A 26,031-nucleotide genomic window follows, 5' to 3' on the forward strand; every position below is an offset into this window, starting at 1 on the left:
AGACTTTGGTACCAAAAAAATGACAGAGAGGACCCCCAAATTCAAATTATCTCCTCAGCCCATAATTCAAGTGTTGGGGGAAAAAGTCAGGCTTCGACTTGAAATTCTATTTGGTATATGCCACACTCATAATCCAAAGTAATTCGTGAAGACAAACTTACATCTGCTTGGAAGAGGTAGAGTTGAGGAAGCACTCCTTATCCGCCAAGTTTATTAAATGATTTAGTTTCACGGTTTTTTGATTAATTAACTTACATTTGAAGCAGGAAAAAAGCCTTGCATACATGCTGTGTATTTCTTCAAACATTTTAAAGTATCCTTGAGGTTTAAATTTCCTTACCAAAGTTGCATATGGTATGTAACATCTAGGTACCTAACATGCATTCTCACATAATATAAATATGTATGAAATAGCCGTTCACGAGCTACATAAAGGAAAATGTAATATTTGAGAGTGTGGCCGGAAGCACAACTGTAAAAATAACCATGGCGTTGTTTGGAGCCATAAGACTTAATCCTTTCACTTTTGAAATAAAGAGAAAGAACAGCGTTTAATGTTTGTTGACATAACTTGAACTCTGAAACCCAAACCATTTTATTTTAAAATGCTTAATTTACCATAGTCAGCAAAACACCCAAAGCAGAGCAATGTGTATTTCCAGAGTACTGGGTGAGTTTCCCCTCCGACCCAGAATATATCCATTTAGAGCTGTATTTATCATATGCAGTTCTCTTGGCAGGAAGAAAAGCTATTCAGCAAAACATAAAAAAGCTCTTAGAAGGAAAGCAATTCATTTTGTAGTTAGCTGGGTTTTACAAATACTAAAATATCACATTGAGGGTCTGTTTTAATAAGGTTGATGTATGAGAGCTGGGAGTTTTATAGAGACAACCATAATTTTCTTTTTTTTCTGGTGAGGTAGTCACATTTCTTTCAACATTCAAAAGCACGAATAGATATCTCAATACAGGAAACACCATGTCAACCATAATTTTGAGTCAAGGTCAGCACTGTTTTATCATTCCCAAATTTGTTCTTTAAAAACATTTCCGTGATTTGAAGACTGTTTTACTTCCTAGACAGCCTTAGAGGTTTATCACGAACCTGAGTGTACAGAAAACCAAGCTTTTTCATTCATGGACTGCACTATTCTCATTCTCCAAAGGCATGCGATGAGAACAGGCTCTTTGGGAACAGATGAAGCTACTTTGGGGATTAAAACACAAATCAAATCCCTGTGAGCCCAGATGCAAGTCCTTTTGCAAATGTATGAAGATGTTTCTCTACAAAGACATCAGTTAGTTTTTCTAAAAGCAAACTCCAAGCAAACCAGAGTTGTCATTTTTCTCTAAAAACCCAGGTTAAGGGAGAAATGATAGGCTAACACACACACACACACACACACACACACACGCTATTTATTTTTTCATTTTTAAAAATAAGCCACTGGAATTGTGAATCCTTTAAAGAAAAAAATAGCTTTCTTATTGATTAGCCTCCATTATTCCCCACCTGACAGAATCTCTAGGGCTGCCCTCAGGAAACAGCTGACTTGAGTGTTGCTGGTTTGTTTAAACTTTTAAAAGATTAACAGGACTGACTTAAAAGAAGGATATTTCATTTTTACTCTTTTATTTTTAATGAAGTCATGTACTAACTTTTTAAAAATAAAACTTGGCACAGAGTAGGTTCTTGTCTTTTTTTTTAATATCTGTGGCTGTGTTGGGTCTTAGTTGCGGCATGCAGGATCTTTAGTTGAAGCATGTGGGATCTAGCTCCCCATCAGGAAATTGAACCCAGGCCCCCTGCACTGGGAGCTCGGGGTCCTTAGCCGCTGGACCACCAGGGAAGGCCCTGACAGAGTAACTTTCTACATAGGCAAATATCCATTTGGGTCATCAGGAAAGTGCCAGGTTGGGGAGGTAGAGAGGGAGGCTTTCTGTTAGCAGATTCTCTCTATTGGTCTTTATAATGCTGGGGAAAACATTCCATGAATAATACAGAAAGTAGAACTGAGAAAACCATTTTTTTAGGGACCAAGATTACTTAGCGGACCAGAAACATAATTTGTTATGAATAAAAAGACAACTCTTAAACATCTCAACACGTTGGAGAAAGTGGGTGGGAAGAGTCGGTTGAACCCCTTCCCCTCTCTGGTGCCCCCCTAGTTTGATGATGGCCTTTACCCTGGTTTGGAACGGTAGCTCCCGGGAGAACCTCTCCTTTAAACCACTTGCTGGGGCTGCACAAGGGGGCGCCGTCGGGGCTCCCCTTTTCAGAAGGTCTCTGCTCTGATTAAGAACAGCCACGAAGGGGTGGTTGGGACAGGCCTGCCTTTGCTCTCAGATGGCGCCCTCTCCCCTGGGGGCAGGGCCGAGAAGGTTCCTCAGACCCACCTAAGGTTCTGTGCCACCCAAAGGCAGTTAGTTCCTCACCTCTCTGCGTCTTCCCGCACTGGGCTGTGGGGCTCCCACTGGCTGTAGTAGAAATACCACCACCGCCCCAGGGGCCCTGACCGATAGATACCAGGTGCGTTGATTCGCTAACCTGGCCTGCACTGTCAATCTCTGAAAGAGGATCCGCCACCACTGCTCCAAAAGGTGGTAGCTTTTGGAACATTCTATATTACGGCCCATCTTCCGATGGGAGAGCGGGCCCAGGTCCTGAGGATCTCTGTCATCCCCTATCGTGACACTTGTGTTCGGGAGAACAATCCAGAAGTTCTCAAGGTTAGGATCTGTGAGTCATCTACAGGGACCTCTGTGGAAAGACAGTGACTGTGGTACTTTCCTGGGGAGGCCCATGCCTAAATGCAAAAAGCCGAGTCTGATCCAGCAGGGACATGGCCTCCAGGCCTGCGTGGGCTCCTCCCTGGGGTGTGTCTGGAAGTAGGTGGTGTGTGAATATCAGGGGAGCAGCCCTCAGGTCACGTGGCTCACTGGAGTGGTCCACCCCCTCCCAGAGGTCACTCAGCCAACCAGCAGCACCCACAAGTGGGAACCATGGGGTTAACACAGTGATCCTGGATCAGACGCATTTCTGGCCATGTGAAGGAGGCCTGGCGGTGGTCCCAGGGGAAGGACCCTGTTGGGGAGAGTTGTCCTTAATCAAAGGGAGCCCCCAGGTTTCTCCTCTCAGCCCCTGAGGTCAGGAGCTGTCTGCTCTGGGCGTCTCCTGGCTACCTATTCCCGAGGGCAGCAGGTCAAGGATGTGCGTGGCTCCGGTCTGATGTTTCTTTTTTTTTTTTCCCAAGATTTATTTATTTATTTTACTTATTTTATTTTATTTCTGGCTGTGCTGGGTCTTCATTTTTATGTGCAGGCTTCTTGCTGCAGTAGCTTCTCTTCCTGTGGAGAACAGGCTCCAGAGCACCCGCTCAGTAGTCGTGGGCTTAGTTGCTCTGAGGCATGTGGGATATTCCCAGACCAGGGATCAAAGCTGTGTCCCCCGCATTGGCAAACAGTTTCTTAACCTCTGCACCACCAGGGAAGCCCCTTCAGTCTGATTTAAGGTACCTCCCGTGTGAAGGATGCTGCCCAGACTGGGAGGGTCCCTCGATCCATGGTGCACCTTTTCCATCCTTCATTCTACTTCCTCCTGCTTGGGACTCTCCTGGCCCTTTTGGGAGACAGTTGAGTGCTGACTGAAAAAAGGCAAACGTTTCTGTCGGGGTCGGGGGTGGGGAGGGCGTGGGTTGTAAGCTGAGAACAAGGTCCTGCTTCCCCCTGGAGGGTGCACACCTGTGATACAACTTCACCTCCTCTCTCCCCACCTCCCCAAAGTCCTAGAGAAGATTCCTGACCCTTCCCCCTTTCCTTTCCATGGCAGGTGGAGCTCACGGGCAACAGCATTTATGAGTATATCCATCCTTCGGACCATGATGAGATGACTGCTGTCCTGGCAGCCCACCAGCCTCTTCACCATCATTTGCTCCAAGGTATTTCCTTCGGATGAAAAGAAACCAGAATGAACTCCAGACGATGCTCTTTGTTAAGACCTAAGGGCTCTGTTTCCCACACTGCCCATCCAGGGTCCCTCCAGCAAACATGCAGTGTCCACGGAATAGGGGTTTGCTCTTATGCCTCTGTCCTTTAAAGCAATACTGCTGATCTCCTTTCATGTGCTGGAGACTGTGAGAGGTGCAGAGCAGGAGACAGAGAACAGTGGTCCAAACCTTCCCCCCTAAGGTGCTCCTGGTTTAGAAAGCCAACAACCCAGGTCTAGATCTGGGCTTCTTAACCACAGGGTCTGAGGATAAAACTAGGGGAGACCATGAAATTGCATGAGATAAGTACATCTATTCCCTATTTAGTTGAGACCTAGCGTTTCCTTTGCCTGTAGACTGTAGACAGCAAGCCATCTTACTATCACTAATACCTGTGGCTTTGACTACAACAGAAATCACAGGTATTTTCACTTCATGTTATAGTTGTTGCAGGTATTTAAACATATTGGTTATGCTCACCACTGCTTTGAAATTGCAGGAGTTGTGATTCTGTTGCGGGATCTTGTTATTTTATGTGTTAATAAAGTAGCACATTTATAGCCCACTGTGATAAGCACCCTTAGACTAGATGTGGCATGGCTGTTCCATGGACAATGTGGAACCAGTCTTCACACAAAAGACTCCTTAATTTACAACTGCTACACGTGCTAGGAAGACACAGAAAGACTTAATACAAGGGCCCTGGCCTTGTAATTCCTTCCCATGGTCCAATGAGATCAACCAGTATGCTGACCAATATGTCACTTGTCTGCTTTGGGCTATGGAATTCCAACTCGGCCAAAATTCCACAGTGAGATAAAATGCCAAAGAAGAAGTGTCAAATGTGATGAGAATGGGGTAGCCAGCTACAGGGGGAAAGAAAATGGATTCCATTCTTACTGCTTCTTCCTGGGATGGGTCCTTCTAAGGCTAGGAGAGAACACAGACCAGCACTCTCAGTTTTAAAACCGCTTGCAGATCCAGCTCTGCGGCCCTCCTGTTTTAGCCCCAGAAATAGTCACCATGAGTCCACCAAGCATGGACACTGGTAAGCTGGTTTCTGAGATGAGATGGGGCCTTAATTGTAGCTGTGACCTCTGGTGCTTAAGTCCTTGGAAATGGTCTGGCTGCATAAATGAACAGGAATACAACTCTAAAGAAGTAATTTCTAACAAAATGAGAGCTAGAAGAGCACGCTGCTGCTGAATCCAGTGCTTTCCCTGTGCGGTTGTTTAAAGTTGGACAATGACCGCTGGAATCTTAAGAGAATCCCTCAGAACGTTATGTTGTGTGTGTTTGTTTTAATTGAAGTATAGGGGCTCACAATGTTAAGTTTCAGGTGACAGCAAAGTGATAATGCTTTTATATATATTCTTTGTCAGATTCTTTTTCACAACAGGCTTTTACAAGATATTGGATGTGTTATTGTTTTAAAAATTACAGTGAGTTGATTGCAGGGGAGTGGGCTTTCCGCTATTAGCTCTGGTTTCATTTTACCTTCCATGCCTTTAAAAAGTGTTTGGACAATGACAGTAAATGAGAGTTGGGATTATGGCGAGACACATCCAGTTTCCCCGTGGGGTTCACGTCTGAGGTGAGCCAACAACACAGTAGGAGGGGGTCTGGGAGAGGTGGGGTCTGTGTGGGACTCATTTCCACAGCCAATCGAGTGTTCAGGCTTTGAGGTTCACAAGCGGTTAGTTTTCTCCCCGATTTCTCATCTTCAGAGTTATTTTTGGGGGTCTGAACTGACCTCATTGTTTTATGGTAATGGTGTGAGACGTGGGGCTCTCCCCCAAACTGTATAATTTCCGGGGGTGATGTTTTTTAGACCTGAGCATGGAAACGTGGCAGACTGGCCGCCATGTTAAAGGGAAGCTCCCCGGCCCCAGCCTGGGCGGAGGAATTATGGGTAAACGTGAAAGCCCCACCCACTGGGGGAGTCGGGGCCTCTGAGGCGACTGGGAGGGGCACAAGGCATTCCATTCCCCGTGGTGACCTTTCTTTAAAAATTAATTTATTAACCACCACCAAATGGCTGTTTATTTAGAGTGGACTGACCTCGCTCTCACCCGGGGCGAGGACGCTCTACCGTCCGTGCCCAGAGAGCTGATGTCCGCTCAGTAAGGCGGAGGGTGTTTCCTCAGGTTGTTTAGTCACCTCAGTCGTCTCCGACTGTGAGACCCCCATGGACTGTAGCCTGCCAGGCTCCTGCATCCATGGGATTTCCCAGGCAAGAATCCTAGAGTGGGTAGCCATTTCCTTCTCCAAGAGATCTTCCCAACGCAGGGATTGAACCCACGTCTCCTGCGTTGGCAGGTGGATTCTTTGCCACTGAGCCACATGGGAAGCCCGTTTTCTTGGGGGGATGTCTGCATTTGTAATAGTAAGGTGGAGATTTGTGTGTGAGGGCTTGGAAGGGAATGAAGGAAAGGCTTGGGCAGCCAGAGAAGGAGTGGGTGGGGAGCGGGGTCCACCCAGTGCGGTAACTCAGGGAGAACGCTTTGATCAGGCCCAGTGGGTTCACTGGGCCGTGTGCCCAGTCCCATGTGGCTGGGCAGTCCTGGTGCCCATGGTCATGGGCACACTGGTGGGAGGCACCCTGGGGCTGGCTCCCTCTGCCAAAGAAAAGCCTGCACTTCTGAGTCCTGGTCAGATGCGGGAAGTCAGATGCTTCTAAGCTACCAGGCAGGCACAGCACCAGCCCGGGGCTGGCCAAGGCAATTCTCTGGGCACCAGGCCTCTCCATGGCTGCCACAGGGACCACAGGCAGGTTGAGCTGGGCAGGGTCCCTACACAGAGGTTCTCACCTTGGCCCCAGGCTGGTGTTTCCGAGGTTCTTGGGATGGCCATGTTTCCGGAGCACATGGAAGCCACACAGGGCCAGGCTAGTCTCCTCAACCCACTGGAGGCCTGAAAGTGAAAGTGTTAGTCTCTCAGTCCTGTCCGACTGTTTACGACCCCATGGACTGTGTAACCTGCCAGGTTCCTCTGTCCATGGAATTCTCCAGGCAGGATCCCTTCTCCAAGGGATCCTCCCAACCCAGGGATTGAACCTGGTTCTCCCGCATTGCAGGTGGATTCTTTACCTTCTGAGCCACCAACCAGGGCCTCAGTTCAGTTCAGTCGCTCAGTCGTGTCCGACTCTTTGCGACCGCATGAGTCACAGCATGCCAGGCCTCCTTGTCTATCACCAACTCCCAGAGTTCACTTAGGCTCATGTCCATTGAGTCGGTGATGCCATCCAGCCATCTCATCCTCTGTCATCCCCTTTTCCTCCTGCCTCCAATCCCTCCCAGCATCAGAGTCTTTTCCAATGAGTCAACTCTTCGCATGAGGTGGCCAAAGTACTGGAGTTTCAGCTTTAGCATCATTCCTTCCACAGAACATCCAGGACTGATCTCCATTAGAATGGACTGGTTGGATCTCCTTGCAGTCCAAGGGACTTTTCCTGGTCACCAGCAAAAGTGCTCTGGCTGGGGGTCTGGGCGGCCCTGAGCGGAGGACTCTAGATGCTGGATCCGGCCCTGAGGGTTTATTGAGAGCCTGGGGATGAAGTCAGGGAAAACATTGTGGGACAGTTTGCCAACCTAACCTCCTGCCTGCTTTCAGAGTATGAGATCGAGAGGTCATTCTTTCTTCGAATGAAGTGTGTCTTGGCGAAAAGAAACGCTGGCTTGACATGCAGTGGATACAAGGTACCCAGCCTCGGGGCTCACAGGTAGAGAGGGGGCGGTGGAGGGTCTTCACTGTGCTTTGTGTTTTGCTTCACATTCAGGAATATCTGCAGACAGGCAGGTGGGGGGACCTAAGCGTTCTATACCGCCTAATGTAGAACTTTCTAGGGACACTACTCGTAGCAAATGCGAAAGCTGGCGTTTTACAAGGACATCCCAGGCAGGCTGGATTGCATTGTCTGAGACCAGGAATACATGGAGCTAAGGGTAATATTTGGCTTTGGCACCTGCAGGTTCTACTCTGCACACAGGGCAGTCCCTCTAGAGTAGCCACATCTAGACTTTGTCCTGCCGCAGAGAAAAGGATCCTAAGCCCATCACTCTGGAGCGAAAGGTGGACAGGAGCCTTTTTATTTTTTCAGGTTTTTCACTTTGTATCGGGGTGTAGCCAGTTAACAATGTTAAGATAGTTTCAGGTGAACCAGTGAATTGATTCAGCCATTCGTATACATGTATCCCTTCTCCCCCAGATTCCCCTCCCATCCAGGCTGCCACATGACGTTGAGCAGAATTCCCTGTGTTGTACAGTAGGACCTTATTGATTATCCATTTTAAATATGGCAGTGTGTACATGTCATCCCAAACGCCCTAACTATCCCTTCAGAAAGGAGCCTTTTTGCAGGAGAATTTGTATAAAAGGAGGGAGGGGTGAAGTGAAAAGAGAGGGGATGGTTTTGTGCCTTTGTCCTCTCTTTCTGGAATACCCTTCTCCCTTCCTCTCCATCCCAGGGTCTGCCTTTCCCCAGCCTCTCCTCAGCCCCCTCCTTTGAGCCTCACTCCTAGCTCCTCCCTTTGACCTTCACCTCAAGCTTATTTCATAATCTGGGCAATGAGTTTCATATCTGCTGTCCCAGCACCCCAGCCTCAGAGATGGGAGCCTCCAGCACTGCCCTACACATAGTAGCTATTCTTCTGGAGACTTGGGTCCTGAGTTGTTTCTGACTCTTCTTACCCATCCGACTGGCTCATCTTAAGTAAAACCCATCACCCACCTTGTCCTCAATTTCCTCATCAGTAAAATGGGAGAATAGGTTTCATGGGTAAGGTTTGTTCCAGATCCAAAGACTGAGTGCATTTGGGAATACTGGAGGAAAGTTTTTGAAAAGAGAATATTTTAGCTGCTCATCACTACTGTTAGGATGATCTTGAGCCTTTCAAGATTTTACTGACTGTAACTTACGTAAATGCTTCCAATATTGAGGTTTAAAGCTGTGCGCATGTTTCAGTTTGACATCTGCAACTCTACAAACACTTGCTTGTATACGGTTCTTGGCTAGATCAGATGTTAATAGAAGGGTTTCTCTATAGCCACTCTGAATTTTTGCTTATTGTTGTTGTTGTGCAGTCGCTCAGTCATGTCTGACTCTCTGTGACCCCATGGACTGCAGCACGCCAGGCTTCCCTGTCCTTCATTATCTCCCGAAGTTTGCTCAAACTCATGTCCATTGAGTTGGTGATGCCATCCGACCGTCTTCCTCTGTCACACCCTTCTCCTCCTGCCCTCTATCTTTCCAAGCATCAGAGTCTTTTCCAGTGACTTGACTGTTCGCATCAGGTGCCCAAAGTATTGGAACTTCAGCTTCAGTATCAGTCCTTCCAGTGAATACTTGGTGTTGATTTCCTTTCGGATTGACTGGTTTGATCTCCTTGCTGTCCAAGGGACTCTCAAGAGTCTTCTCCAGCACCACAGTTCTGAAGCATCAATTCTTGGCACTCAACCTTCTTTATGATCCAACTCTCACATCCCTACATGTACGTGAACTTGAAGTCGCTCAGTTGTGTCCAACTCTTTGCAACCCCATGGACTGTAGCCTACCAGGCTCCTCTGTCCATGGGATTTTCCAGGCAATAGTACTGGAGTGGATTGCCATTTCCTTCTCCAAGGGATCTTCCCAACCCAGGGGTCGAACCTGGGTCTCCCACATTGTAGACAGACGCTTTACCATCTGAGCCACCAGGGAAGTCCCTACATGACTACTGGAAAAACTATAGCTTTGACTATATGGACCTTTGTCAGCAAAGTGGTGTCTCTGGTTTTTAATATGCTGCCTAGGTTTATCATAGCTTTTCTTCCAAGAAACAACCATCTTTTTTTGCTTATTACCAGTAGATAAAATCTTAAATTATAAATAAGGTAAATAGGGACTTCCTTGATGGTCCAGTAGTTAAGAATCCATCTTCCAGGACAGGAGATGCAGGTTTGATTCCTGGTCAGGAAACTAAGATCTCACACACTGTGGGGCAACTAAACCGACATTCCACAACTAAGACCCAGCACAGCCAAATAAATAAATATTTCCAAAAAATAAATAAGGTAAAATTTAAAATGAGGACTTTTTGCACTGAAAGAATTCTTCATTTACTGGAGTGATATAGTTTGTCAAATGATATCAATGTCAAGTTAACAGTTGCTAAGTTCATCCTCATCAGGGGGTGATAAGCATAAGAATCATTACTGAAATAAACATTATGGAACAAAAAGTTCAGTTCAGTTGCTAAGTTATATCCAACTCTTTGCAACCCCATGGACTACAGTATACCAGGCTTCCCTGTCTATCACCAACTCCCAGAGCTTGCTCAAACTCATGTCCATCAAGTCAGTGATGCCATCCAACCATCTCGTTCTTTGTCATCCCCTTCTCCTCCCGCCTTCAGTCTTTCCCAGAATCAGGATCTTTTCCGATGAGTCAGTTCTCATCAGGTGGTCAAAGTATTGGAACTTCAGCTTCAGCATCAGTCCTTCCAATAATATTCAGGACTGATTTCCTTTAGGATGGACTGGTTGGATCTCCTTGCAGTCCAAGGGACTCCCAAGAGTCTTCTCCAACACCACAGTTGAAAAGCATCAATTCTTTGGCGCTTAGCTTTCTTTATAGTCCAACTCTCACATCCAGACATAACTATTGGAGAAACCATAGCTTCCCAAAATGTCTTTGTGTGCCATCTAATTGCAACTTGGCCCTGAGTTAAAGTGAAAGTGCTAGACACTCAGTCGTGTCTGACTCTGCAACTCCATGGACTGTAGTCTGCCAGGCTCCTCTGTTCATGGCCTTCTCCAGGTGAGAATACTGGAGTGAGTTGCCATTTCCTTCTCCAGGAGATCTTCCTGACCCGGGGATCAAACCTGGGTCTTCTGCATTGCAGGTGGATTCTTTACCATCTGAGCCACAGGGGAAGCCTGTTAATTATGCCTAAATCCATTTTGCAGTACATTAGAATCCCCTCTTGTGGAGTTACCTAAGCATAGTCAATTACATAAGACAAACCTTATATTTAGTTATGATATTACCTCCTAAGAAAGAAGCAGAGTTCATTTCTTCCAAGCAGTGAATCAGGCATCTGTCAGCATGTTGGCCACGGGGCTCAGTAGAGGCTGGGCTCGGGGATATTCCAGCTCATTCCAGAAAGCAAGCAGGCCCAGAGTCAGGAAGGTATGAGGCTGACCCTGCCTCTCTTTCCCAGGTCATCCATTGCAGCGGCTACCTGAAGATCAGGCAGTATATGCTGGACATGTCCGTGTACGACTCGTGCTACCAGATCGTGGGGCTGGTGGCTGTGGGCCAGTCGCTGCCGCCCAGCGCCATCACCGAGATCAAGCTGCACAGCAACATGTTCATGTTCAGGGCCAGCCTCGACCTGAAGCTGATATTCTTGGATTCCAGGTGAGTCTGGCACCTGCTGCAGCAAAGTTCTGGAAGATTCTGATGGTGGAAACCGGACCCTGGAAGCTACACTATTAAACCAAAATGTAACAAGCAGGAAGCCATACTCAGAATGCGAATTAGAAAGAGATTTAGTGAAAAGAAGTCAAGAATTGAAAGAATTAGTATCAGCCTTAATATTCAGGAGTGACTGGCTTCTCCAGCTTATAGGTACTTGTTTTTTTGTTTATATTTTCATTATCTCACTGGAGTTTGAACTGGAAGTACGTGTTGTAGGCAACAGCCTTTTCTGCAGGCCCGCAATGTCAGGATTCTGCCTCATATCTCCGTCAAGTTGGTAGGACATTAAAACAAACAGAAAGTTTCCACTCTGAGTGGTGTGTGTTGCGGGAGGCCTTCCAGCGCCAGCTGGCGGGAAGCCAGGCTCTGACGGCCACCACAGGACGGGGCAGCAGGCAGAGAGGTGGCCTTCGCCTGGAGAAGAGCTGTGGGCTCAGCTCCACAGGCAGCTTTCGGGGCCTGGGCTGGGAGGCCATCTCCAGTGGATGGGGAGGGGGCACTGCAGCCCCCAGACTGTTTGCCACTGGGCAAAGCCCAGCGATTTGAGAATCTCTTCTCAGAGAGAGGAGGGAAGGTGGATGGGGCAGAGGCACTGACCTGTTGTCTTGCTCGGCCTGGGGGAGCCTGCTGGCAGGGGGAGGCCTGAGGGGGACACTCCCTGGGCTTCCATTTTCTTCATTCACTCGGCTGCCCACGGGGCTGTTAAGGAAAGATGAAACTAGATGGTAGATGGGAAGTGTTTGTAAAAGGAAAAAATCGGATATACCTGCAAGGTGAGTCATCTTGCTTCCTGGCCTTTTAGATACCTCGGCTGTACAGACAGGAACAAGTGGTCAGAGACCCCACTCCTGACTTTTGGTGTGTGTAGCTGAGCTTTCTTGGAGAAAAATTAATATATATGTATATACACTTACGGCACTAGTGTATATATGCACATATGGTAATAGTGGTGAAGATCCTGCCTGCCATGCAGGAGACATAAGAGATATGGGTTCGATCCCTGGATCAGGAAGATCCCCTGGAGGAGGGCATGGCAACCCACTGTAGTATTCTTATCTGGAGAATCCCATGGACAGAGGAGCCTGGCAGGTGACAGTCCATAGGGTTGCAGAGTCAGACCCAACTGAAGTGACTTAGCAAGCAGGCATGCACATATATGTTATAAATACACATATGTATAGCACATTTTCCCTGTATGTCTTGAAGCTAGGATTTATTGATTTTTTTCCACTTCTTTTTTTAAAAGATTTGTTAAAATTTACAGCAGTTGTAGTGCACGGGCTTAGTAGCCCTGAGACGTGTGGGATCTTCCCAAACCAGGGATCGAACCCATGTCCCCTGCATTGGCAGGCAGATTCTTAACCACTGGACCACCAGGGAAGTCTTTTTTCCACTTTTAAAACATTGCAGTAAAATATACATAACATAAACTTGATCATTTTACCCATTCATGGAATAAAAGTAAACTTACTTGGCTAAGGATGGGAGATGAAGACATTAATTAGTTTAGTTACTCGTAAATGCATCTCAGAACCACTCGGAGGTAGAGGCATGGCAAGGCATGGCCTTACAAAGTCGTCATCATGCTCCCAGAAACTCTAAGCCAAAGAGGAAACATAACTCCTTGGGGGAAGGATGCCGGCCCGATGCTGCCTGGGGATGTTTCCCTGCAGTAAAGATGGGAGCACCTGCAGGGGAGGAGCCAGGCGTGGGGTAGACAGCACCACCCACAGTGACAGAGCAGCTCTCTCTAGACTTAGGAACCACTTCTAAAAGGGACTTCCTTCCCTGGTGGTCCGGTGATTAAGATTCCATGCTCCCAATGCAGGGGGTGTGGATTCGATTCCTAGTTAGAAAACTAATATCCCCGCATTCTGCAAAACATAGCCAAAAAGACCAAAAAAAAGTGGACTGCAAGAAAATCCACTGGCTGTGTTTATTATTGTAGAAATTTGGGAGAATATGACAGGTTTCTCCTTTGTTTTGTCTCCCACTTTTTCTTCAGCCATCCTGGGGAAAGCCTCTGAAGCTCAGTGAATTCTCTAGAAGAGGAAAGAGGGGTGTTTCCCCAGAGGAGAGAGTTCGGGTCTTCTCGAGCTGTTCCATCCACACAGCTCTGACACGGGAGGGACAAGGGGAAGGCTTTATGCAAGAGGGTGTGCGACCTTAGCTCAGAGGCCGGCTTCCTCCCGAAGGGACCTCAGATGCGAGTTTTCCTCTGCTTTGGGGTGTGAGGGCCAGGCCCCTGAGTGGGTTGAAAGCAAGGGGGTCATACCAAGGAAGACTTCCTGTCTCTATAGGAAGCTCTTCTTGCCAAGTACAGGGAAACGTCTAGCAAAGCCTTGAGGTGCTTCTGAACCCCAGCCACCCAGGAGGTCCTTAAGATGGTCTGAAATTTGCCGGGAAATTCTTCACACTCTGGCCTTCAGGTGGTTGTAGCAGTTGAAAGGCCACTGGGCTGGGGGTCAGAGGAGCCGGCCCAGTGCTGGGTGGGCAGCAGAATGGCCTGGTGGTGTGACGTCAGTTCCTACATCCAAACCCCAGAAGCCACAGAGAGGGGTTGGCCTGAAGCCCAGTAGCTCTAAAGTCACAAGGGCCAGGGTGGTGGGCCTGTTGGAGGGGGCCCAGCCGCCCCCCACCCACCCACCCAGCATAATCCCAGAGAAAACTGAACTCGACAAAACCTGAAATTCGGTTCATAGGGGTTTTGTGGTATTTCACTTTGAAACTGTAGCTGGTGCTTTTGCTAAGGATGGGTGAACCCGACGATGTTTGGGGTTTGGCAAATCCCCCTGACAGGTCTTCAGACACTAGAGGGTTGGAAAAAACCAAGAAGGCATGCTGCCAAAGCCTTCCCTTCCCTTTAATTTTTTAAAGCCAGTGTGTACTTTGATGAGAAACTTAATACATGTGTTTCTGATTCATTTACACGTTCGGGACCGTTGTTCTGAAACTTTACGTCTAACGGGTCTGGGAATCCTCTTTCATCCCCACACGCTAGAGATGCCTGGTTTTCTTCTTGGGTGGGGGGGAGCCAGACGTCTCAATTTTCCTGCCACACAGAGGCAGACTCCGGTGGGGCCTGAAGTTCTAGGTGGCCCTCGGACAGGTCCCCCGGGCCCTGAGAGGCTCTGGCCTGTGCAAATTCCCTTTCTACCCACCTCGAGCCCCATCTCCTTCCTGCCCTGGAGGAACACCATGGAAATGTGTACACCAAATAGTGAATGATTCCAGGGAAATATGAGGCTCACAGAGATTTACGACCCGAAGCCCATGCAGAGCTCAACAGAAAGGGGAGCGGGTTAGGGAATGAAAGTGAGGTCAAATTTCCCCATTTAATTTACAACTAGCGTTTCAGATCCGGGCCAGCAGGGCCCCCAGTCCGTGCCACCCTCAGTCCCCACTTACTTCTCCCCGTGGCCTCACCGCCCTTGGAATCTCCTCTCGTCCCCTTCTTTCATCTGTTCTTGAATATCTGTCACCAAGATGTTGGGGCCACCTCCTCCTGGGACGTGGTTCCCAACACAGTTGCCCAAGGCCTGGGAGTCAATATCACAGCCACATGCAGTTCTTACCTGCGAGTGGAGCGATCCATGTGCTAGTGATGATGCCATCGTGGGAGCTGGGAACTACTCTTCTTCAAAGAGCTAAAGTGGGAAATCAGTATGCCTGAGGCTTAATGAAAATAAGAACAAAGTAGGGGCGTATAAGCACCAGGAGAGTGTTTTCATGTCCACAGTGAGCTTAAGGCTTGCTTTCAGTCACAACAGTTTGGGATATTGTTTTACTATTTCTGGGGGCTCTAAGACAGTCCTCCATTGATAAAGAGGCCTCAGTGTCTCCATTATTCCCCATATCTCATCCATCGGAATCACCCCATCATAGCATTATCACCCTGAGACCAGCTGTGCCAGTTAACTGTCCAGTGTGGACGGGAGGGTTACAGGTTTGCACATGCAATAGGCGAGATGTGAAATCAACCCAAGTGTCCATCATTAGGTGAAAGGATAAACAAAATGTAGTGTCTACATAAAGTAGAATGTTACACAACCATTAAAAGGAATGACATTCTGATAGATGCTATGGCAGGAATGAACCGTGAAAGCATGTTAAGTGAAAAAGAAGCCAGAAGCAAAAGGTCAAATATTATATCCCTCCTCTTAGATGAAATTTCTAGAGTAGACAAATACACAGAGATAGAAAGTAGAAGAGAAATTGCCAGGGACTTGGGGAGGGGAAGGGGGGAATCGTTGTTTAATGGATACAGTTTCTGTTCTGGGTGGTGAAAAGTTCTGGAAGTGGAAGTGGTGATGGTCATTGTGAATTGTACCCTTTAATATGGTTAAAATGGTAGATTTTATGTTGTGCATATTTTAACTACAAGGATTTTTAAAGGATTCACAGTAATTTTTAAAACGTTCTCTTTCCCAAAAGCCCTAGCGAGAGGACATTTTCTCACCTTGGCAGCTTCTCCTGATATTAGTAACAAGTTCACTCTTTTTTAAAAAAATATATATATATTTATTTATTAATGTATTTATCCATTTGGCTGCACCAGGTCTTAGTTGTGGCACGTGGGATCTAGTTCCCTGACCCCGGATGGAACCCAGGCTCCTTGCATTTGGGAGTGCAGTGGTTAGCCACTGGACCATGAGGGAAGTACCAACAAGTTCACTGTTAAACATCCTCTGATAAGCTTTACTCTGAAAACGGATACAGTCTTCAGTTCAGTTCAGTCGCTCAGTCGTGTCCGACTCTTTGGGACCCCATGAATCACAGCACACCAGGCCTCCCTGTCCATCACCAACTCCCAGAGTTCACTCAAACTCATGTCCATCGAGTCAGTGATGCCATCCAGCCATCTCATCCTCTGTCATCCCCTTCTCCTCCTGCCCCCAATCCCTCCCAGCATCAGACTTTTCCAATGAGTCAACACTTCGCATGAGGTGGCCAGAGTACTAGAGCTTCAGCTTTAGCATCATTCCTTCCAAAGAAATCCCAGGGCTGATCACCTTCAGAATGGACTGGTTGGATCTCCTTGCAGTCCAAGGGACTCTCAAGAGTCTTCTCCAACACCACAGTTCAAAAGCATCAATTCTTCGGCACTCAGCCTTCTTCACAGTCCAACTCTCACATCCATACATGACCACAGGAAAAACCATAGCCTTGACTAGACGAACCTTTGTTGGCAAAGTAATGTCTCTGCTTTTCAATATGCTATCTAGGTTGGTCATAACTTTTCTTCCAAGGAGTAAGCGTCTTTTAATTTCATGGCTGCAGTCACCATCTGCAGTGATTTTGGAGCCCAGAAAAATAAAGTCTGACACTGTTTCCACTGTTCCTGCTTCTATTTGCCATGAAGTGATGGGACCAGATGCCATGATCTTCGTTTTCCGAATGTTGAGCTTTAAGTCAACTTTTTCACTCTCCACTTTGACTTTCATCAAGAGGCTCTTTAGTTCCTCTTCACTTTCTGCCATAAGGGTGGTGTCATCTGCATATCTGAGGTTATTGATATTTCTCCCAGCAATCTTGATTCCAGCTTGTGCTTCTTCCAGCCCAGCGTTTCTCATGATGTACTCTGCATATAAGTTAAATAAGCAGGGTGACAATATGCAGCCTTGACGTACTCCTTTTCCTATTTGGAACCAGTCTGTTGTTCCATGTCCAGTTCTAACTGTTGCTTCCTAACCTGCATACAGGTTTCTCAAGAGGCAGATCAGGTGGTCTGGTATTCCCATATCTTTCAGAATTTTCCACAGTTTGTTGTGATCCACACAAAGGCTTTGGCATAGTCAGTAAAGCAGAAATAGATGTTTTTCTGGAATTCTCTTGCTTTTTCGATGACCCAGCAATTTCGATGATGTTGGCAATTTGATCTCTGGTTCCTCTGCCTTTTCTAAAACCAGCTTGAACATCTGGAAGTTCACAGTTCACGTATTGCTGAAGCCTGGCTTGGAGAATTCTGATCGTTACTTTGCTAGCGTGTGAGATGAGTGCAATTGTGCAGTAGTTTGAGCATTCTTTGGCATTGCCTTTCTTTGGGATTAGAATGAAAACTGACCTTTTCCAGTCCTGTGGCCACTGCTGAGTTTTGATACAGTTTTAAGTCATTCCAAATCTTTTTTTTTTTTTTTAGCACCTCCTGCAGTTGCTTGCTTAAGACTGTTATTGAAACTCTTAAATATTCTACAGATTTCAGAAAATAACTCCTTTTTTATAATTTTATTTATTTTTATTTTTGTCTGCTCTGGGTCTTTGTTGCTGCATGGGCTTTTCTCTCATTGTGGCAGGTGGGAGCTGGTCTTCATTGTGGTGCACAGGCTTGGGCTCCAGGCATGCAGGCTTCAGTCCTTGCGGCTCTCAAACTCTAGTGCACAGGCTCAACAGTTGTGGTGCACAGGCTTAGTTCCTCAGAGACATGTGGGACCTTCCCACATGGGACCAGGGATTGAACCCATGTCTCCTACCTTGGCAGGCAGATTCCTATCCACTGAGCCACCAGCAAAGCCCCCAAACCTTCTTCTAACTAGTAGTTTCAGAAGGACATTCCTGCTCATGAAGAGTGTGGCATCCTGCAGCAGGCTGGAGTTCATAGACTTCCTTCCTGTAAAGAAGATCATACTTAGTTTCCAACATCAACAACTTCACCAAGCCGTTTCAAATGATTGGTTGGCAAAACTGACATTAGTGTAAATGAAAGGCAATCTCAGGGCTGTATAACTCATCGGGAGCTGCCGTCCTCCCCTAGGGTGACGGAGCTGACCGGGTACGAGCCTCAGGACCTGATTGAGAAGACCCTGTACCATCACGTGCACGGCTGTGACGTCTTCCACCTCCGCTACGCGCACCACCTCCGTGAGTACCACGTCACCCTGGCCGGGAGCCCTGGCAGCTGGGAAGGGGCGCCACACAGTGGGGACGGTACCCGGGCAGCCAGGAGGGGGCGCCACAGAGTCCGGAAGGTGCCCTGGTTTGCTGCAGTGACTCCCCATCCCGTACACACGGATCTGAGGCCTCAGATCTGTCTCTGGGCAGCCCTGGATTTCAGCACAGCCCCTTGTCAGCTCTCAAACATCTAAGGAATCCCTGGCAGGTGTGGGATGGCTGCTGGAGTATGGATGTGGAACCTCAATTGCTCTGGATGGCCATCTGGATGCCAGTTATGGATAACAACCAAAGCAGAACTGATCACTTACAGGGAACTTACTACCATCCAGCTCTAGTTTAAGGGATTAAATACGTTACCAAGCCAGTGAGGGAGGTTCTTATGTGCGTGATCCTCCTTTTACTGTTGAGAACATTGAGGTTCAGAGAGGTTGCCCATGGTCACACAGCAAAGAGGGGGCAGAGCTGGGTGCTGAATCCAGCGAATTTGGTCTCCAATGGCTGGGAAGCTCAGGGAGACCACAGGTTCCTAGGATGGGAGAAATTCATATGGAAAGAGAAAATAAACAGTACTTCATTTGCAAATGGAGGCGGTTTGGGGACCATACAATGGGAGGGTGGGGGCGCTATTCACTTAAATGTCTAGACAAGTATCGCTTTCTTTTCTAGAATCCAAATTGAGGCAGCAGATAACTGGGATGGAGTAGAATACCTTATCCCCCCAGTGTCTAGCCCTGCCACGCTGATGGCCGGTTCAGAGGTGCTTGTTCGTGGGGGTGAAGAGGGCTGGGGAAGCCAGAGATGCTGTGACACGGCCCCAATGGCACATCCTGTTTCTTGCTGTGTGAGGAGGACTGAGAGGTGTCAGAGGACAGGTTGCTGGGGTGGGCCGGAGGTGGACGGTGGGTCTAGGGGCTGCCTGGCCATTTGGTGACAACTGGGACCTGGTCAGCCCGGCAAATGCTAGGGTGTCGCTGTTCTTTTGTCCTGAGTCACTCAGGGCAGAGACGCGTGATGACCGGGACATTGGCTGGGCAGACCCGTCGCTTCTTCCTGTTCGTCGTTAAGTCACGTGGAAAGAACTCTACCTGCTCAGAGACACGGAACTGTGAGCAGGCTTTTCTTTATTTTAGTACAAATGGCCAATCATGCTCTCGTATAAACACCCCTGACCTTCTTAAAGCCCGGCTTGGTAGGAAGCAGCTGCCTAATATTGGGATGGGTTTTTAGGTCGGAGTCACTGATTCAGGAGCCAGATGGCTTCCTTGTGCAAACAGGGTGGGAAGTGTCCATTACAGAGTGAGATCTTTGAGGGCCTGTACGGGCAGGCAGTAGAGGGGAGCAGTGGGGAGTATGTGCTCTGGAGCAAGGAGAGTGGACTGGGACGTGGAAGACAGTGTGCACCACGAAGCAGTCTAGAAGGGAGGACAGCTGGGGACAGGGGACCAAAGGGGAGCGTTCACACCTCCACACCGCCCCACTGACCATTGTCGGGATATCCGAGGGGAAGCCCCAGCCCTGGGGTTCCCAGCCCCATCTCCCTGAGACAGGAGGGCTTGGGAGCCTCTCTCTGCAGCATAGGAGTTAACAGTAAATCCTTGAATTACATGGAGGGAGAGTTGTTCCCCAAAGAGTGGAAGCAAGTTGGGAAATCTGACCTGGAAATGCAGAGAGAGGAAGCTAACAGAATTAAAAGTCTTTGTTTTAAATACCATTTTTTAATATCTCTCACACTGCCTAGCTAACAGAGGGGAGCAGGGGATTTTTCAGGCAGAATAAATTCAACTCGGGCTTTGGAAACTGGCCATGGTGGTGGCCAGTAGGAGGCTCCCAGGTTCCCCAATGTGGACCGAATGCGTTTCACCTATCGAACCTGAGGGCCATTGGGCCAGGTGGGCCGGGTGGGCCAGGAGGTGGAGAGGCCTGTGGGTGGGACTGGCCCCCCCTGGGCCTGTTGGGCACTCTGGTCTTCAGTGGTTCTAACCACTCGATGGGTCTCCAGCATGTCCACCAGGAGCCCCTGGTCTTCCCCAGCTCATGTGACTTCCCAGAACCGGAAGAGGGTGTGTTTGTGAGGTCTCCTGCGATTCACGTGATGAGTTCACCTTCCTTCATTTGGAATGGGGATTTCCAGACCTTGCGGTTATCAAAGGGACCCTGAGAGGGAAGGTGCACCCAGGCATCTCAGAGACACGCAGAAAAGGTGGAGGGTTTACATACCAGAGGGAGAACGGCTTTCTTTCCCAAATGAGCTGTAGAATTGGTCAATCAAAGACGGAGAACAGCGGTATTGACAGTGATTGCTGTGTGACTCCGACCTTCACTGTGGCCGAGAAGCCTCTGCAGAGGCAGGAGGCCCAGAGCAGGGGGCAGCGGGCCCCGGGGTGGACGGGTGTGGCCTCAGATCCAACCCGGCTCCCCTCCACCAGCTTCCCTGCACCCCATATCAGTGTGTCAGCAAAGTGGCAGCCCAGGCTCCTACCCACACACGGGGCAAAGGTGGGTCTCAGCCTTGGCTCCAGCCTTGGGACCCACCCCCCTCCAGACGCCCCCTCCCAGCAGCCAGGACACCACCCTGAAGGTCACTGACCCTCAGAGCTGGAGCTTTGGATGAGGAACGCGATGATGGTCCTCAACCGGGGCAGGTGTTTGGAGGCAGGTCTTCGTAGAGCTCGGGCGATGCTGAACGTGTGGTCCCCGAGGCCTCGCTCTCTTTCCTGGGCTTCCTGTTCCCACCTCTCCACCCCCAGGAAGGCTTGGCGTTGCCTTACCTTCCTTAAACTCCAGAAGCTGAGTTAGGTCCAAGGGCAGCAGGTTATCTAGACGGTCGCCGAAGCAGGGTAGTGAGTGGGAAGGACCTGCGGAAGGGAGGGAGCCCCTGAGGGAGGCAGCATGTCAGCCGGCGTTGCTGACGGGCCCTCCATGCCCCGGGGACCCTAAGCCGGGCAGGACCCCTGCCCCTGGTGGGTGCTGAGGGGAGAGGGGGTGCAGGTACTTACACCCCGGCAGGCATCAGCCAGGCACTCTTGGGATGTCGAGTCTGCCTGCTTATCTGTCCTCTGTCAGCATGGGCTCGGCCTAAGAAGGGCCAGGAGTGGGGGGTCTGGGAGGAGGGGAGGGGGGTCTGGGGAGTAGGGGGGACCACCAGGGAGGAAGAGGGGGGTCTCTGGGAGTTTCTGGTGCGTCGGCCCACGTGACGGTCCTCTCTCCACAGCGTCTACTCAGCTGCCCCACTCCCTGGCCTCATGGCCCTCTCTCCGCAAGCTGCCCTCGCTTCCTGCGCAGGCCGGTCTCCTCGCTCACTCTCTCTCTCTGTCTCTGTCTGTCTGTCTGTCTCTCTCTCTCTCTCTCTCGGGGGGACAGGCCCTTACCGCCCCAGGTCCCCGTCAGGTGGGGGAGTGTTCTCCACACACGAGCTCCCGAGGCCAGGCTGAGGCGCGCCACCCCTGGGCCCGGGCTCGGGGAGGTGCCCCTGGGCTGGGCTGGGCTCTTTCTGACGGCTTGCCCTCCTCTCGGCTCCCGCATGGACTGCATGAGTCAGCCCTGACAGAACTCCGCCGACTGGGCGAGGAGCCGCACAAGAGTGTTTTCTCACTGAGCTGGAGGCCAGAAGTCAAGGTCGGGGGTCACGGGGCTGGGTTCTGTCCTCTCTCCTTGGCGTGTGGATGCTCGGACGTTTTCTCCCTATGTCCTCCTCCTGCGTCTGGGTCGCTTTCTCCTCTCTTCTTTCTGAGGACCTGGTCCCATGGGGTCAGGCTCTCCCATGTGACTTCATGTTGTCCGATCACCTCTTTAAAGGCCCTGTCTCCAGACAGTCATGTTTGTGATGCTGGGGTTGGGATGTCAACATGTGAACTTGTCAGTCAGGGGGACACAATTCAGCCCATGAAAAGGGCTTCTTTTCAGTGTCTCTGTGTCCTCGCCTGGGGGGTGGGCACAGTCCTGTTCCCACTGGACACCCTGGCTTGGGGAGGACAGGAGAGGAGACGGAGGAGGTGGGACGCGTCCCTTCACCAGGTGACATTTTGGTCGTGTCTCCGGCCGCTCTGGTGGCTCAGCGGCCCAGCCGACCTCCCGCCCTGCAGGGTCCCCACGAGTCCCCATGATGGCCCCTGGGGATGGGGCTTCGGGTCCTTCAGTCCAGCCACACCCAGAGCTGCCCTGGGGGCTGCCTGGGACCTGGGCGGCCACTCGGCTTTGGCTGCTTCTCCCCTAGCCGCCGTAGCTGAACGCGGCCACAGTGACCCTCTCGCTGGGCCCCTCAGGCCTCCAAGGCCCCTGGGGGAGCCGCTTCCTGTGAGATGCACGGACCTTCTGTCTTTGCAGTTCATGAGGTAATTCAGCTTGGGAAGAAAATTAACAGCTGTGGACACCCAGGACCAAAGGAGGTCACCCTCTGGTTCTCCCAGGTCAAGCTGTCTCCTCCATACTGCGATCCGAAACCGAGGAGCCAGGCGCAGGGCTCTGCTAGAGGCCTGATCGGACGTCATGAACGGAGGCTCTAGAGGACCGTGGTCAGCCATACGGTTTTCACACATTCTTCAAAATATTATCTTAACCGGGAGCAGGAGTCCACAGTCTGAAGAAAGCACAGCCCCTAAAGACAGAATCAACGCCTTCCAGAAACACAGCCTTGCGAGGAGTAGCAGGGCTGGCCAGTGTGGTTCTGGGGAGCTCGGCCTTCCAGAGGGCCTGAGACAAGGGGGCAGGGATGGCCCCAGCACCTCACGGCACTTCAGCCTGTGGTCAGTGGGGTCCTGGGCATTCCCAGCTGAGCTTTCCAAGGGAGACTGTGCCAGTGCTCCCCCTAGAACATTCTGTGAGGGGGTCCTCTAGGGCAGGGGTCCCCAACCTCTGTGATCTAATGCCTGATGATCTGAGGTGGAGCTGATGTAATAAAAATAGAAATAAAGTGCACAATAAATGTGATATACTTGAATCATCACAAAATCATCTCCTCCACTCCGCCTCAGTTTGTGGAAAAAATGTCTTCCACAAAACTGGTCCCTGATGCTCAAAGGTTGGGGACCGCTGTTCCAGGGGCTTCTCTGGGAAATGTCTTGGGCCCTCCTGGCTCGTTCCCCTCACTGCCTCCTGGTGGCTGAGGGGCAGTCCTGCAGCCCCATTACAGGGCCGTGGGGACAGGCTCCCCAGCTGGAGCTTGCCCCCTTGCTGCCTTCGTGAAGCATTTGGGGACTCTTTCTTGTATGTGGGGGGCTTGACCTGCAGGTCCTGGAGGTGGGCAGGGGGCAGCCTGGTGCACAGGTGGGGCAGGGATCAATACTGGTAGACCCGAAGGTGTGTGTCAAGGGACACTGAGCAGAGTTCTTGTGGACACAGTGTTTAGGACGAACCTAATGTCTGCATAGCTGTTCATCCAAAGTAGTGGAGAATCTCACCTACTTCCCTAGGGAGGCGCCTGTCCAGAGTGGGCCAAGCCCCAATGCCAAAGAGAACACAGGCTGTGTCCAACCATCAAAACATTTCAGTGTTCCGAAAAGGCTTTGAAGCCTTAACACGTGGAACATATTTCAAGCAACTGTCATAACAAAATTATAAAGCCTTTGACCGTGTGGATCACAACATATTGTGGAAAATTCTTCAAGTGATGGGAATACCAGACCACCTGGCCTGCCTCCTGCATACAGAGAAATCTGTATGCAGGTCAAGAAGCAACAGTTAGAACTGGACAAGGAACAACAGACTGGTTCCAAATCGGGAAAGGAATACGTCAAGGCTGTATAGCGTCACCCTGCTTATTTAACTTCTATGCAGAGTACATCATGAGAAACGCTGGGCTGGATGAAGCACAAGCTGGAATCAAAATTGCCAGGAGAAATATCATAACTTCACATATGCAGATGACACCACCCTTATGGCAGAAAGCGAAGAACTAAAGAGCCTTTTGATGAAAGTGAAAGAGGAGAGTGAAAAAGTTGGCTTAAAGCTCAACATTCAGAAAACTAAGATCATGGCATCTGGTCCCATCACTTCATGGCAGATAGATGGGCAAACAATGGAAACAGTGACAGACTTTATTTTGGGGGGATCCAAAATCATTGCAGATGATGACTGCAGCCATGAAATTAAAATATGCTTGCTCCTTGGAAGAAAAGTTATGACCAACCTAGACAGCATATTAAAAAGCAGAGACATTACTTTACCAACAAAGGTCCATCTAGTCAAGGCTATGGTTTTTCCAGTAGTCATCTGTGGATGTGACAGTTGGACTATAAAGAAAGCTGAGTGCCAAAGAATTGATGCTTTTGAACTGTGGTTTTGGAGAAGACTCTTGAGAGTGGCTTGGACTGCAAGGAGATCCAATTAGTCAATACTAAAGGAAATCAGTCCTGAATATTCATTGGAAGCTGAAACTCCAATATTTTGGCCACCTGGTGCGAAGAACTGACTCATTGGAAAAGACCCTGATGCTGGGAAAGATTGAAGGCAGGAGGAGAAGAGGATGACAGAGGATGAGATGGTTGGATAGCATCACTGACTTGATGGACATGAGTTTGAGCAAGCTGCAGGGAGTTGGTGATCCACAGGGAAGCCTGGCATACTGCAGTCCATGGGGTCGCAATGGGTTGGACACGACTGAGCGGCTGAACTGAGATAAGGCAACTGGTGTAGACCTGTGGAGAACACACTAAATGACACACAAGAGTCATAGACTCAAATGCAGGCATGTAACATGAATGTATGAACGGGCTCAGGGAAAGAGAGTGGAGCTTATGGTCAACTGGAGAACATATGACCCCCCCAAGGGTGTTCTGGTCGTAACGGCAACTCTGTGCCACCAACATAGCGTGTCTGTGGACACGTGTCCATGGGATGTCAGCTGGTCTTCAGATAGAAGATACACTTGAGGGCTTCCCTGGTGGCTCAGTGGTAAAGAATCCCATCCGCCAGTGCAGGAGACACAGGTTCGATCCCTGATCTGGGAAGATCCCTTAATTGCTGTGGAGCAGTGAAGCCTTCGTGCCACAACTTCTGCGCCTATCCTCTGGAGCTTGCAAGCCGTAACTGCTGAAGCCTTCGAGCTCTAGAACCCATGCTCTGCAACAAGAGAACCCGCTGCAGTGAGAGGCCTGCACGCCACCACCGGAGAGTAGCCACATGTAGAGAAAAGCCCGCACTGCCACAAAGATCCAACGCGGCCAAAAAACACATAAATAAAACTGGTTTTACACTTAAAGGAGTACTCCAATTTCCAGTGAGGACTTTAGATTGATGTTCCGGGGAGATTGGCTTCTGCTGCTGGCTTCTCTGGCCTCTGGACTGAAACGGACAACGGAGCTTAACTCACACACAGATCCCTTCCATATGCTGCCCTCCAAGCAGAGTCTGGAGGTTGAAGCAGCTCTGCCTTGCTGACGAAGGTGTGGGGAGCCCATGCCTTAACTGGGAGCCATGAGCCAGGAAACAGGAAGTAATCTAGAAAGCACAGTGCCGTCTACATGCCGCCCTGCCCCCCGGGAGCAGTTTCGGGTGTTTATAGGTGTGACCCGACGGGTCTGTGGAGCCTGTCCTCTGTGCTGTCTCACTGTGCAGATGTTGCATGGTGTGGCCTTCTGGAAGTTCCTCCCGCCGCCCGCCCCCTGCCCCCTGAACTTTACAGATCTTCTTACCAACCAGACTGCCTCCAGCAGCAGGTGTAGAGCAGTGGGGTGTTGGGGGGCATGTGAGCACACCGAG

At 49.6% G+C, this 26,031-nt stretch overlaps 1 protein-coding gene across 3 annotated transcripts in view; it reads left to right on the forward strand.

The window, feature by feature from the left end:
- Positions 1 to 26,031, forward strand: part of SIM2 (SIM bHLH transcription factor 2) — a 53,169-nt gene that overhangs the window by 15,333 nt on the left and 11,805 nt on the right. For all 3 annotated transcript variants that reach the window (XM_070796784.1, XM_070796781.1, XM_070796783.1), the window contains exons 4-7: positions 3,830 to 3,938; positions 7,599 to 7,684; positions 11,186 to 11,385; positions 18,197 to 18,303. In XM_070796784.1, the coding sequence (XP_070652885.1) occupies positions 3,830 to 3,938; positions 7,599 to 7,684; positions 11,186 to 11,385; positions 18,197 to 18,303 (502 nt within the window). The remainder of the gene's footprint in view (positions 1 to 3,829; positions 3,939 to 7,598; positions 7,685 to 11,185; positions 11,386 to 18,196; positions 18,304 to 26,031) is intronic.

Source organism: Bos indicus, chromosome 1, assembly GCF_029378745.1.
Source record: "Bos indicus isolate NIAB-ARS_2022 breed Sahiwal x Tharparkar chromosome 1, NIAB-ARS_B.indTharparkar_mat_pri_1.0, whole genome shotgun sequence".
Taxonomy (NCBI): domain Eukaryota; kingdom Metazoa; phylum Chordata; class Mammalia; order Artiodactyla; family Bovidae; genus Bos; species Bos indicus.